Consider the following 14592-nt stretch of genomic DNA (forward strand, 5'->3'; position numbering starts at 1 on the left):
AGATCCTGGTTGGCTTCCTCATATTCTTTCAGAAGAATCGTATACAGCAGCCTAAATATTACAGTTTCACAGCTCTTAAGTTGTAACAGCACCCGGAAGAGGTGACTCCCAAGAGGCTGACACCATGGGCCACGCTCAGGGCGGCCAGTGGCTGCTCTCGCTGCCCAGCGTGAGCCCCACTCTGACTGCGCGTCCCAGCTCCTGGGCTGTGTGGGTGCACCAGCACTTCCCTCCCCAGGTTCCCTCTCCAGGGTGTGTGGGCGGGGCAGACTCCTGTGGGAGCCCCCTCCAGTCCCCAGGAGCCGTTCGCTGCTGGAGCTGAGTCGGGGGGTGGGATTCGGCAAATTAGGAGGCGTTTAAGAATTAGCCGGTCTTTTCCACACCGCCTGCCCCACCGAACTCTGGTTCTTTGGAGCCTGGAGACAGCTAGCTGGGGGGCCTCTGTCTGCTTTCGCCAGACAGTGCTCTAGCCGGTGCTGTCAATGCACTGCTATAGCCGCAGTGTTTATCCTAGGTTCATTTTAGGCATTTAGTTAACATTTAGGTCTTTTTTTCTTTTTTACTATTTGGAATAATGATAATTTACAAAAGGTATATATTCTCAGAATCTTCTGGTTCCATAACCTTGCTCTCAATTTGCTATTTGACCTGTACTGATTCTCCTGAAAAGTAAAGAGAAATGGGGTGAGAAATACTTTTAAAAATCTGTTTCTAAACCAGGTGTGGTGGAACATGCCTATAATCCCAGCACTGGGGAGGCTAAGGCAGGAGGATCACCATGAGTGTGATGCCAGCCTGGGCTACATAAGTGAGTTCAAGGCCCGTACTACTTAGAAAAACCCAGTCTCCAAAATAAATAAATAAAATAAAGTCTGTTTTGAGAGAGATGTCTGTGGGATTTTTCTAAGAAAGTTTTCATAATAATTTTTGAAGTCTTGGTGATACAGAGTTCCCCTAAAGGTGTGTTTAATATTGATTAGACCATAAATGGTCATGTATCTATTAATATGAATCAACAGGAGATAGTCATCTTCTTTGGTCTTCTAGAATGTTCTGCAGAATGCAGTTGTTGTTCAGGAGCTGAGCTGAATTTCCTGCTATAAAGGGGTCAGAGAACAGTGTGACTCTAAGAGATTAGAAAGAACACTTTTCATGTCTTTGATCCTGGAAGTAAAACAGACAGGAACTTCCTGGTAACTGTTAACTTAGGGTACTTTACTTTTCATGTGGAGGTTGCAGTCACATCAGGTTCCAAAGAGTCTTCAAGCCTGAAGACATCAGCTAATTTCCATCGATGACGTCTTAGTTTTTTGTCACTTTACTTAACTCTGAGCTGCAGTAAGCTGGGAAGGAGCCAGTTTTGTGGTGCCTGAGGCAAAAAAAAAAAAAGAAACCCAGGGAAAGTGTGAATGTGAGCAAGCAGGAGAACACAGAACCTCCTTCCACTGTGTGATGTTAAAGCATCATTTCAGCCCCAGAGTAAGTTTGAGTACATCTGTCTTTCCTTAAAAATCACTCTTACATCTTCAGAATGGGTAACAATGTGAAGGAGAAACAGAAACCAGCACCCCCAAACAAGCTGTTTCCTGATTACTTTTGCTGTAATGGTTGAGTCTGAGTGCAGATGAATACTGCGCATGCTGACCGTCTGCGTCCAATGGATAAGGCGTTCGTGCTGTTCAATCTTGATTGTTAACTTGGACTAAGAGACTACAGGGGAGGTAATTAGATCGTGAGGTCTCTAATCTCATGGATGGGTTGACCCACTGTCAAGTTCATAGCATGAGGGGTGTGGGGGCCCCGTTGGAGGAAGTGAGTCATGCAGACAGGACCCTGGGGACTAGATCTGGTGCCCAGCCCTTGCCTCTCCAGCTTTCCCACGCCATGAGGTGAGCAGCTTTGCTCTGCCTCACCCTTCTGCCGAGATGTTTCTGCCTTGGGGCCGTTGGATCATGGACTAAACCTCTGGAACCGTGAGCCGAAATAAACCTCTCTGCCTTTGAATTGCGAGTGTCGGTGTTTCGTCCCAGTGACAGAAAGCTGACAGTACAGCATTTTACTGGCTGGGTGTGCTGACTGTTGCGTTCCGTGTTTGCTTTCTCTAGAAGCGCCCTTCTGCTTCAGGATGGGGCCCCGGCCCCTGCCCCGCTTCCTGTGAACAAGCCAGCACCTGAGGTTCCTGTGGGGATGCCTGTCTACCACCACCAGTCGGACTCTCTCGAGATGGACTCTGACATGTCACCCAGCTGCAGACGCAGTGACTTGAGCAGAGGAGGGAGTCTGGAGAGCCGGAGCAGCAGCTCTCGGTCCAGAAGTTTCACTTTGGTGAGTGATGGTTTTCTTTAATGCTTTTCTGTTATTTGGTTGGTTGACTTTGCCACAGCACTTCTCTCCTTTAAGGAATATCTTACCAAATCCTTTTGTGTTAATAATTAGCTCGATGTTTTTGGAACACTTGTTTGTGAAATGGCATTTGTCTTTTAATTATCTTGAATTTTGCACAAACACCAGCATTACCAATAGCAGTGGAGTGCCTCTCCAGCCATAGCCAGAAACGTAGGGCAGCTGAGCACCAGAAGGAGCCAGACCCGAAGGCAGAGAGCAACCCAGGCAGGAACACTGCTGCCTTTGAGTTCAGATGACTGAAAGAAGAGAAATATCTCAATGGATAAAAACAATTCACTTGAAAACATATTATCCACTTTACAAATCCTTTTCTTTCAGAGTTTAGACTAGCGATGGCAAATCTTTTAGAGACAGCTACCCAAACTGCAACCCAAAACCCCCTTATTTATCCCAAAGTGCCAACACTGCAGTTAAACCTAGATACTGAGGTTTTAGTTTAGAAAAAATATAACTCATACATTAACATCTTTTGTCTTAAAAGCATGCCATCGGTTCACCAGCACTGGCCTAGATGCTTGCATAGCATTAACTAGCTGGGGGATTTTACGGTCTTTGGCTGTAAAGAGGTCAGCTTCTGCGAACCCCTCACTCCAGGATACTCATCTCCCGGAGAGAGACGTTGCGTTCACAGAAGCAATGCGGAGAGAGCCGACCCGCACAGCCCAGTGACCGCGTGTGGCGCAGTCCAGGCCGGCCTCTGCTGTGGGAGCAGCGGTGACAGTTCCAGCAGCTCCTGCTTGGTATTTTCTTTTTAAAGCCATTGTAGTAGTATCTAATAAATATTATTTGATTGGTTCACCAAAAGGAAAATATATAACATTATCCTCTGAATATCTCAGAAACTAAAAATACGTAAGAATGGACAGTTTAAAACGAATTTTTTATGCTGGGTACAGAGGGGCACAGCTGCAAATCCCAGCCCCCCGAGAGGCTGAGAGGCAGGAGGAGGGTCACAACTTTGAGGCCAGCCTGGGCAGCATAGCAAGGCGCTGTCTCAAACACACACAAAAACCTCCCCCAAATCCAGCTTTTTAACTCTCAAAAATAATATAAAGAACATTAAATGGTATATTATAGACTATACAGAAAACGTAGATTAATGTTCCAGTCATCTGTGGCATAGATTCTCCAAAACATAATGAAAAACCACACCTGCTCTGACGTTAAAAGATACTTCAGTCCAGGCGTGGTGGCCCACTCCCATAACCCCGGCACTGGGGAGGCTGCGGCAGAGAAGATCAATGCGAGTTCAAGGTCAGCCTGGGCTACAAAGTGAGTTCAAGGACAGGCTGAACCGCATATTGAAACCTTGTCGCAAAAAGACAAAAAAAAAGATATTTCAAAACGTGATGGCGCTAATTCAGGCACAGTCCTCCAGAAGACTGTTTTGTACATATGGTGATGAAACAGAATTGGAAACGTTTGTCAGATGACCTTGGTCTCTAAGTGACTATGCACAGAGAACCAGGCACAGGCCGATGAGATACGGTCTGCAGCATGGCCCACTGTCAAGACGCCATACGTACATCTTCAGAGACGCCTGTTGGAAAGGAGGTCCGTACAGTTTCAGCTCCAGAGTCACACGGCGAAGTGGTTTAGCCTAGGCCTTTTTGTCATGACTTTTTTAATAATATAAGAAAGAGCATTCAGTTGAAGATGGGAAAGACCACAGATGTCTTCCATTAGTGCCCATCACAAGGTCGGGGGTGAAGTGAGAACAGCGCTGTGCTGAGTGGAGCTTCTGGCCGTTGTGCAGAGTTACTTTGAGCTTTTGGCCTCGGGCTGCGTGGCTTTTACTGTGGGCCGAGTTCAATGGCATCAGAGGAGCACCTCCCGGATCTAAAACAGGCCCTCGTATGCTTTAAAGTTGCTTTCTTTACCGACAGCCAGCATCCCGAAATGAGCTCAGAGCAGGAAACAGCACAAGGACGCTGAAGACAGCCTGCGGTGCTTACCCAGATCTGAGGGCAGGAGCCATCCCTGCCAGCTGTACTTTCCATGTTAGGCAAGAAAGGGGGCGGCGGGGTGACCCCGTCCCGAGGGCCACTGTGAGGCTGAACCCCCGGCACCAGTGCCTCCCTCCAGCTTTCCTTTCTCAGGTCCGCCTCGCCGCACGCTTCTCTGCAGTCTCTTTCCTGTATCAGTTGTGTCCGACACCATTTTTCTCTGACTACTAAAGATAACGTGGTAAAAGGGAAGTACTTCCTGTGGCCACCCTAATCATTAACATTGTTCTAAGAGGACAGTGTATTTAGAGTCCTTATTTCTCAAAGGGGTAATTGTGAGCTAGGCGTGGTGGTGTTCGCCTGTAATTCTGGCATTCTGGGAGGCTGAGGCAGGAGGATTGACGTTTAGTGACTTAGCAAAACCTTGTCTCAAAATTTTTTAAAACAATTCTAAAAACTGTGGAAAAAAAAAAAACTGTGAATGTAGCTCAGTGAAAAGCCCTTCAATTCCTACTTCCACCAAGAAAATAAGTGTAGAGGGCAGTAACTGTGTTTGTGGGCTTTTAACTTTTGCTTTTCTTTAAACGTTTCTTCTTCTAAACATTTTTTTAAAAAGCTATAACTGGAACTGGAACCAGTTGGCCAAATCTTAGAATACCTGCGGATGTGTTTACCTTTGAAATTTGAAAGGGAGACCTTCAGTACAAATACAAGGCACATTTCTTTACAAAGCTGGTGTGTGGTTGCAGAATGATGCCCTAAGAGGGGATGCAAACCCAGAGGTTCGAGAAGAATTGAGAGGCATTCACAGACGATGGCCGTAGTGCTGCCGAGGGCAGCTTTGACGTGAGGCCATCCGTACCAGTGCGTAACGGCTTATGTCAGGTACACATGCCGTTTCCTAAATTAGTGTGATGGGCACTAATGGAGCCACTGCGGGGCAGAATGCCATCTTCTGCCAGAAGCTCAGATCCTTGCTGTCACTGTGTTCCTGAATTGCCCTCCCTCCTCTTCCTGGAGCCTCCTCTGGAAAGTAACGTGCTCCGGCTGGCTGGTGGACTGAGCAGCTCCTCATACTTACACTTCATTCCTAAGGAATTTAACTCAGATGTTACGTCTACCTTGAGGGTCGCGTGGGGACATCCTGACCACACTTCCTGTTCATCTTTATCTCTGACACAGGCAGGAACCGTGATCCACGTTTGCTGGTGAATTTTGAGGTGATGTAATATTCATTTAACTATCTTAACCACACTCCCCACCCTCGGTTCTCCCTAAGCTGATGAGTGCTGCAGCTCTAAGGGCGTCTCTTTAACTGCCCTTCTCTCTCCAGGACACCTCACGTCTGCTTGCCTTGCCGTCCAGCCCTAGAACAAGGAGGCAGAGCAGGCGGTAGGGATGGTTTCCGCATGGCTAGCTTAGGCTGTAGTCCAGTGTGGACTGGGAATTTGATATGCCCTCGCCCTGTGATTTGAGGAGGAGAAAAGCAGGGGAATAAGAGTGGAGAAGCCGACTCGTCAGTAAGTAACTCTCTCCTCCCGGGGATGCCTTGGACCCAGCATTGGACGCAGGGCTGGAGCAGAAACTGTCCTGGTTAAAATAACAATTTAAGACATGACTAAGTAGCTTCTGGGAAGACTTAATTCAGTAAACCTTAGTAAATACCTGCTCTGTACAAGAACTGAGTAAATCCCAGCGTAAGCTTTTTCAGGAACTCACAGTTTGACTAGCAAGGCAGACCTGTAGAGCCAGGACAGAGCAGCACGGCTTGTAAGAAGACTCCGCACCTGTAATGTCACACGGGTGAGGTGTTTTTGCCCTAAGCAAGGTCTCTTTGCGAGAGAGCATCTGGGGTGGGGTGTATCTCGTATCTCGGTAGGAGAGCGCCTGTCCTTATGGGTGCGGGAGGGAGCAGGGAGATCAACCAAGAAAGGGGTGAGAGACCTGCTCTGCGTTGCCAGTTTAAGAACGTGTAAGGCAGCCAGGGAACCCAGTGTACCCTTGAAGCCATTCTCAGTTATGTAATCCAGACTGCACACGTAGCTCCTTCCTCGCTGCTTTGTTTATGTCCTTTCCTGCCAGAAGTATAGGTTTAAGTTAGCAATCGTGCCAAATTACAGTAGTGCCTCGTTAGAAATAACTGTAATTAAATCTTTACTCGGACACTGTGGGAAATGCCATGTACACTTATATGGTCTTTCTTTTGGGGTTACCAAAGTAAGCCAGGTGTATGAAGCCATGTGAAAAGAGGCTTAGCTATATTTCCTTCTCTCTAGCTTTATTCCGTTTCGGCTTTTAGGAGGTGACCTCTCATCAACTTAAGATTATTAAAGCATTGCTCAGATGTCAAGGAGATCGTTTTGGTGTCTGTAAGAGCCTGTGAACCTCAGACCATACTCTGCAAAACAGCAGATACCCTGGCCAGTGACCTGGCACTCAGGGATGCGGTGGGGAGGGGAAGAAGTGCTGGTGCCTGGCTCGTCTCAAGAGGTTGTTTTAGTCATTATCATTTGTGTAATTTTGAGGAGGAGCTAGAATACAGCTAAGTTTTGCGGGTTCCTTGTTTCAGTCTCTCACTAGAAGTTACCACTTCTGTCTCCGTCTGTGGTTACACTGAGGGTCTTTGTTTAAAAGAAGCGTCCTAGGAACTTAATGACCGGGGCAACAGTGAGGAGCTTTGGTTAGGAAGGGTTACTCCAGCGAGTGTATTTAAAGTCTTGTCAAGTCTCTTGTTCAGCCAAGGGTTTCTAGTGTTTGGCCTTTTTCTTTTCTCTGTACTACAAAAGTACCTCCAGGTACCCAAATCTGTATCCGTGCGGGTTTTCCAGAGAAACAGATACAACACAAGATGCACAGACGTACAAGAAATGACAAGTTTGGCTTGCAGTGCCCAGCCACAGGGTTGGGTGAGGAAGCGCGGAGGGTGTCGGCACGCTGCAGATGGAAGAGCCCAGCCCCGGGCTTTGAGGGAACGTCCAGATGGAAACCAGAGTAGCTCTTGTGCCTCTTTTCCGGCCCTGAAGCACCATGAGCCCTGAGCCTGGGCCTGGGGTTTGGCTCCCTTTCTGGCTTCTTTCCACTCCCAGGTGCACAGAGAATCGGGGTTCCTGGGAAAGGAGGTTCGCATCGGGGCCGTGGCAGCAAACTGAGCCCCTAGTACTGTTGGTCTTGCACCCAAGTGCAGGGCTCCTGACCAGGCCCATAGAAGGCTCCGGTGTACATTCTGGTCATCCCACGCGGATGAAACCTGGAGAAACCCCTCGGCTTGCGAAGGCAAGGCTGCTAGGAGCCTGGAGCCCAGGGTCCTGCTCACTGACCAGCCTGCCTGAAATGGGTTTGTGTCTCATGTGCAGGTGAGAAGTGAGCAGCAGTAGGAAGGAGCTTGGGAATAAAACTAAAATGAGAAACCCGGGATACAGTGCCCCAGACTGCACAGCCATCCAAGCAGGATCAGTGCTCCTCAGTAGTCTGTGATCAGAAGAGAAATAAGAGCAAAACGTGCTCGCCTCGGCTGCACAGGTACGAAGACCTAGACAAAAGGCACGTTTAGAATTTGCTTGGTTTCGGCCCCTCATGAAGTGCATGTGTGGCCCCTGGAAAGTCATTGCGTAACTCTGAGACTAGTTTTCACACCCTCAGGTAGGGGAGCTGGATGGACTGACGTGTGCTGTGCGCCTCTCAGCAGTGCACAGGGTACAGATAGGTGGGTAGGAGCCCCCCGCCAAGCTTTTGTTTTGTTTTGTTTTGTCTTTTTGAGACAGAATCTCACCAGTTCAGGCTGGCCTTGAGCTGACTTTGTAGCCCAGGCTGGTCTCGAACTTGGCCAACAATCCTCCTGCCTCAGCCTCCTGAGTGCTGGGATTACGGGTGTGCGCCACCATGCCCAGCCCCCCTCCCCATGTTGGGACTGCGTGTTTCTGAGGTTGGATTTTTTTTCTGGGTGCCAGGAATAGAACTCAGGACCAGCAGACACTGTGCCACTGAGCCATGTCCCTGGCCCCTGGCATGGATTTTATACAGTTGTTACTGTGTCCTTCCCTTAGTGCAGGGAGCTGGCATATGTCTAAACTGAAGGTTCATGTTAAGCCAGCACTGCAGTGTCTCAGCTTACGTTACACTGCTGTGCCGGGGCCCACCCCAGCTTGAACGAGGCAAGAAGACCGCTGAGTGCAGGCAGGTCAGGCCAGTGCCCTTAATTCTGTTGTTTGTGTATCGAAAGGAAAATTGCTATACCTAACCAAAACAGAGTATCTTAAAAAGTCACGAGCGACCCAACTGAAGCATTGCATGAGGAAGGTCACGGTAGAGGAGAAAAGGAGAGGGTGAGCATTGATTTATTCTCCTAGAATTTTATTCCAATAAAAAAGCCACTGCTGAGGCTTTTTATTATTATTATTACTGAAGATTTAACTGAGGGCCTTCACACCGAGCTGCATCCCCAGCCATCTGCCTGTTTAAATTTGAGACAAGGTCTTGCTGAGTCACTAAGTGCCCAGGCAGGGCTTGCCCCTGCAGTCCTCTTGTGCCGTCAAGCCCTCTGAGACTTCTGAAATGCTTGTTACCGCTGCAGTGCCATCCTAACAACTTGCACAGTAGTTGTATCGTTCACTCAGGGAACGCTTGCTATGCGAAGAGCCCGCATGCTTTTGGATTTAAAGGGCTTCTTGCTGAATTACTGAGGAGACCGCTCTGTGTGGGTAGAAGGATGTGAACTGTCTGGGGGTGGCTAAAGAGCAGGAGGTGTTTAATCCAGCAAGAAGAGATGTGGAGAAAAGATGAGGCAGTAATGCTTTATGCCTCTGATGACCCATGCCAGACTGACAACTGCTGGTCAGCTTGTAACCCCCAGCTGAACTGAACCAGCGTGGTGCTGGGTGTGGGAGTTCCACCTGAGGATGGGTGCCGGCAGCATAAGAGGCAGGCCTGGAGAAGAGAAGCTGTCGGAAGCTGTAAGGAGCTGTTGCTTCTTTTGGAAGAGCTTGTCGTGCTGGCTTTCCTCATGAATTCGGCTGTTCTCATCGTCAAAGGTCCTCAGGACCTCATCGCTGAGAATGGCTATGGTGCACTTTGGGGAAGCTCTGGTCCTCACTTTGAGCATCGCTTCCTGGCTCTGGAGGGGAAGATGGTGCACTGCTCAGTCTCCTGGAGAAGCTTGTTGCGTTAGCTTTCCTGATGGTTACACAGCTTTCCTCATCATGAGAGGAGCTCGGGACCTCACTGTTGCTGAGGACGACTGTGGTACTTTTGGTTCTTACTTTGAGCTCTGGTCTTCCTTTGTGCGTCGCTTCCTGGCTCCAGTTCAGATCCCTCAGCCTGCTGGCACAGATCCCTTTATCCCCCGGCACATTTCTAGCTTCTACCCTTGACCTTTGGGTCTTCCCAGCGCAGATCTGTGAAACAGTCCAGTATCATGAGATACTGTTATGAGCTCTAGGTCTTCAGCTGGACTCAAGCAGGACATTACCATGGGATCCAGGCCCTCAGCTGGATTCTTTGGTTTTTGGTGTGTGGACAGATCTCCTGCACTATCTTTGTATATGATTCTTTGGGTGACTTTTAGAAATAATCTTATAAAATATGTGTCCTGTATTATATTGTTCACCGTTGAAAACTCCACCCTGCAACATGACCCCACCAATTTTCAGTATAGTATTAAAAAAATTCACAAAATGAATCAAGACAGACACACGTGATGGAGAGGTGACTGGCATGTTGGTTACAGTAATTACCTACCGGGTGCAATACACCCTCTAACGGGGAAAATTCGAAGATCTATCAGACATAACGCTTTTAAATGCAACGTCTCCTTGAGGTGGGAAGCATGAATGATGAATAACTATAGTAAAAAATAGAATTTTTTACTATATCCTAAGGAATCAGTTCTGCTTCATAGATGTCTCTCAAATCCATCTCTCTTCTCATCACTGCTACTCTGGTACCTTTGTGCTCTTGTCTACACTGTCTTGCACAGTCTGTGTTTTCCACATTACAGCCACTGTGATCTTTCTAGCACACATACATAGCTGTGCTATGTTGCTTTTTGGCTCGCTCTCTCTCTCTCTCACATACACGCACACACGTTTTTTTCCTAAACCATTTTAAGGTGGTTGCGACCTCTTGCCTCCCTCAACATTGAAATCTGTACATCCTAAGTACAAAGGTTTCTCTTATGTGACCACAGTGCAGTTATCATACTCTGACTCTTCATCTCTTGCATGGGACCTGCCTCATTACTGTGGGAAACTTTGAGGATCTTTCCCTGGGTTTTCAGTATATTGAAATTTCTCAAGATGTGCTTGAGTGGGAATCTGTTTTGTTTGTATTCATTAAATTGGCCTTTTTTTTTTTTCCAGAAAATTTGGGAATTTGTGTACTTCTCTTAGTGGTATTTCTTATTTTGTTCATTTTGATAATTTCTTCTCTTTCTTTGATTTCTCAAAGAAATTTTAGGACTAGAAATTTCTAGGACTTCATTATTCAGATGTTGGCTCTCCCAGACTTATTCTCTAATTTTCTTCTGTTTTTTGTTGCTGTGTTCTAATTTCTCAAGATTATCTCAAAACTTTTCCTTTTTCAATTTTCTACTGTTATATTTGTTTCAAAGAGCCTTTGTCCTTCAGCTTTTTTTAACAGCATCATGTCTATGGATTCAGTCTCTCTTCATCTCTGAGGACATTGGTGATGATAACCTTTTTGAAGTTTTCATTACTGGTAGTTTGTTTCTTGTAAGTTCCTTCTAAAAATATCTTCTCTATGTTTAAATACCTCTTCAGCGGAAGAGTAGGGCATTGCGCTGATGAAGAATCCTACCCTGGACCTGCCTGTACTCACGTTTAGAGAGGTGGTGTTGAGCTGTTACCTCAGGGAGTCTTGGGATCAGTTGTTTTGGGTTCTTGGACTTTTCCGATTCCCTAAAACGGCTCACATCCTCTGCCACCTGGGTCAGTTTGGCTTCATTTACTCTTCCCACTTTCAGTGTGGTTCCTGACGTCACCACCCGGCTTCATGGCCCACATTTGAAAGTTTCCCTTTCACCTTTTCTAAAGGTGAGCGCCTCACCTCCTGCTGCAGCAGCCTGATTGCTCCTGAAAGAGACTTCCTGCCAGCTCTGCTCTCTGCAGCCTGGCCCTGACGTTCCCGGCGGGTAAGGGAGGCTCTCAGCACACCAGAGCCGGCCCCAGCGGGCAGCACACAGCAGGTGGGCACTGGCCCTCTGAGCTGCTGGCCGGAAACTCGCCTCTCTCACCACTGTCGGTCCTTCTGCTCTTCGGCTTCCTTTATTTTGCTGGCATCACCTCTCTTCCTGTTGCTTTTGTCCTTGTGACTTATGCCTATTAAAACAAACAACTCCCTTTCCTGTCTTAATAGGGTTTCTGGAGAGAGGGGAATTCTACCTGTGAGTTCAGTCCTCTCATCTTTGATCAGAAGTTTCCCCTTCTTAATTTGAAAAGAGAAGTGCGTCTGACAGCAGTGAGTTGCAAACAGCTTCCACCAAGAGCGAGTGAAGGGGGCTGCTCTGTTGTGCTGACCCACTAGGAACACGCTAGCGCCTGCAGGAGGTCTCAGGCCCTGCGCCTTTTACACCTTTTTGACAGTATTTGTGCAGGCAAAATGGCGGGGACGATGCGTGCAACCAGCAAGTGGCAGGGAATGCCCAGGGTGCCGTGATCTTTGCTCGGGGCTAGACGCCGACCCCCACTTTGGTACGGCCTTCTCTGCAGTGACACCCCTGCAGATCTCCCTAATTCCCAGCCCCAACCCTCTCTTACAGGATGATGAAAGCCTCAAGTACCTCACACATGAGGAAAAAGATGTCATCCTGTTCTTTGAAGAGACTCTGGGTTCCCTGGAAGATGACTTGGACGAGCCAGTGTGTGACAGCGGCATTCACTGCCAGTCTCCAACGTCCCTGGAAGACAGCCCGTCCAGTCACTCCGAGCCTGAAGATGTCATCGATTTAGTGCAGCCTGGACCTGCAGCTGGGGACGTGGGGTGCCTTCCCGACCCGTCTCAGATCGCAGGTGAAGGGGTCAAGCCCAGGTCCTGGGGCTGGGACCTGATTTGCTGGTGTGTCCAGGACACAGAGGCTCTTTCTGCTGTGTCCTCCTGTGTTTGCCGGTAGAGCAGCTACTGGCAGTATCTATGCTTCCATAGAAAAACAACCCTCTTGGTCATTTGATTGTCTACAGGGGAATTTCCAAATGAGTCAGGTACAGAATGAGACCATCAGAGCATATAACTAGGTTTTGTATACTTACATGTGTGTGTGGAAAGCACACTAGAAGTGGCTTCTAGCCGGGCATGGTGGCACACACCTGTAATCCCAGCACTCAGGAGGCTGAGGCAGGAGGATTGTTGTGAGTTCGAGACCAGCCTGGGTTACAAAGTGAGCTCAAGGCCAGCCTGAACTGCATAGTCAGACCGTCTCAAAAAGGCAAAAAAAAAAAAAAAAAGTGGCTTCCAAGTCACACATCTGTTCTTCAAGAAAACATACAGGGCACTTTTGTATTTCAGAGCAAGATTATACCCCAGTTCGGTCACATTACTTTCCACCGTGGAGGCATTTGAACAGAGAGTCAGCTGGTTCAAAAGATCAAAACAGAAATTCAGGCAGCATCTACTTTCCACATGTCACTTGGCTCTGAGTGGCATCACATAGATAAGCTTCTGTCCATTGGATCCTGTGAGAGAAACAAAGGGATGTGCACGGAGACAAACTCCTTCCAATTTCTTTTCCTGGTTAGAAAAGATACTGAAAAAAAAAGTGGGAAAGAACATAACAATAAAAGGATAAGGAAAAATAAGAAGGAAAAGGTTTTTGTTTTGTTTTTTGGGGTTTTTTGCAATACCTTGGTGCCTCGGTTCATGAACTTGATTGTTTCCATGATTCCAGTCGCAAACCGAGTTGATCTCAAACTGCATCAGATTTCCCTATCAAGTCAACACTGAACCTAACAGTTGAATTTGATTTGGTTCATGACCAGTTTCATTTGTAACAATAGTGGAAAGAATTAAGTTTGTGACTGAGGTACCACTGTCTAGGAATTGAACCCAGGGCCTTTGCACTGAACTACATCCCTTTTTTCATTTTTTATTTTGAGACAAGCATTCACTAAGTTGCTATGTTACCCAGGCTCAGGTCACACTTCTAATTTCCTGCCTTAACCTGTCAGCAGGATAGGATTATGGGTGCGTGCCACCATGCCTGACTTGAGGGAGACCCTTTTGTTTGAGTAACTGTAAAATATTGTCTTGTGTCGTAAACCTCCAGAAATATGTGTTTTAAGGTAATATTTACTGTATTATTCAGAATTTCACATCCTATAGTGATAGGTTCCATATAAAATGGAGGTTGGTTTATAGCCAGAGAAGAGGCGATATGAATTTGGCTTTTTTAAATTACACTTTTACTTTGAAATATCATTCTTAAAAGTAATTTGGTCGGGCGTGGTGGCGCATGCTTGTAATCCCAGCACTTGGGAGGCTGAGCCAGGAGGATCCCTGTGAGTTTGAGACCAGCCTGGGCTATAAAGTGAGCTCAAGGCCAGCCTGAACTACATAAAGAGACCCTGTCTCAAAAAGAAAAGAATAAAGGTAATTTGAACCGGCAGACCCTTTAAAAATGCCAGCTCATACAATTGTGCCAAAGAGAACACCTCTCACAGCGTCCTCCAGTTCTCTCTCATGCCATTTACGTAGCAACTGCATAAGCATCTAAAGATACAGGGTAAAAGACGCGGCGAAGCTATAGCTCTGTACAGGAGACAGCGCAGAGAAGTACAGGTAGTCTGCCAGTCGGTGAGGACGGCGAGTGCCGCGTGGGGTTGTCAGGAAGCGCACAGCCCGAGTCGGTCCTCGAGGAGCAGCTGTTGGACTGCTGGGGTGCGCCGCTCAGCTGCCTGTGTCCGCGCCCCGTGGAAAGCCGCCGATGAGGCGGTCATGGTTTGCCGCCGTGCACCTTTGCTAAGATGCTGCAGCCTCGGAAGCACGCCTTCACGGCCTCCGTCCTCCACGCGGGCCGCCGTTCCGACTCGGGTCTCCAGTCCCGGCTCTGCTCGCTGCGTCCTGAGCGGCGCGGGCGGCCTCTCCCGGGGGTGCGGTGGAGTCGGCGCATGCGCCCTGGCGGTGCCGTGCACCCGCGGGCGGGAATTAACGCGCGGGTTTCTCCAGGAGATGGAACTCACGCGATCTCTCCCTCTCCGCAGGGGCTGCGCCTGTGGAGGAGGACGACGCCGACCTG

The 14592-nt window shown here is 48.0% G+C and overlaps 1 protein-coding gene across 1 annotated transcript in view; it reads left to right on the plus strand.

Moving 5' to 3' along the window:
- Positions 1 to 2105: 2105 nt before the first annotated feature.
- Proser2 (proline and serine rich 2) overlaps positions 2106 to 14592 on the plus strand; it is a gene marked incomplete at its 5' end in the record, with an annotated part of 13516 nt that continues 1029 nt past the window's right edge. Inside the window, 3 exon segments of the mRNA XM_013513651.1 lie at positions 2106 to 2325; positions 12124 to 12373; positions 14558 to 14592. Of these exon segments, the coding sequence (XP_013369105.1) occupies positions 2188 to 2325; positions 12124 to 12373; positions 14558 to 14592 (423 nt within the window).

The sequence above is a fragment of the Chinchilla lanigera genome, unplaced genomic scaffold (assembly GCF_000276665.1).
Source record: "Chinchilla lanigera isolate Chin_1 unplaced genomic scaffold, ChiLan1.0 scaffold00020, whole genome shotgun sequence".
Classification (NCBI taxonomy): domain Eukaryota; kingdom Metazoa; phylum Chordata; class Mammalia; order Rodentia; family Chinchillidae; genus Chinchilla; species Chinchilla lanigera.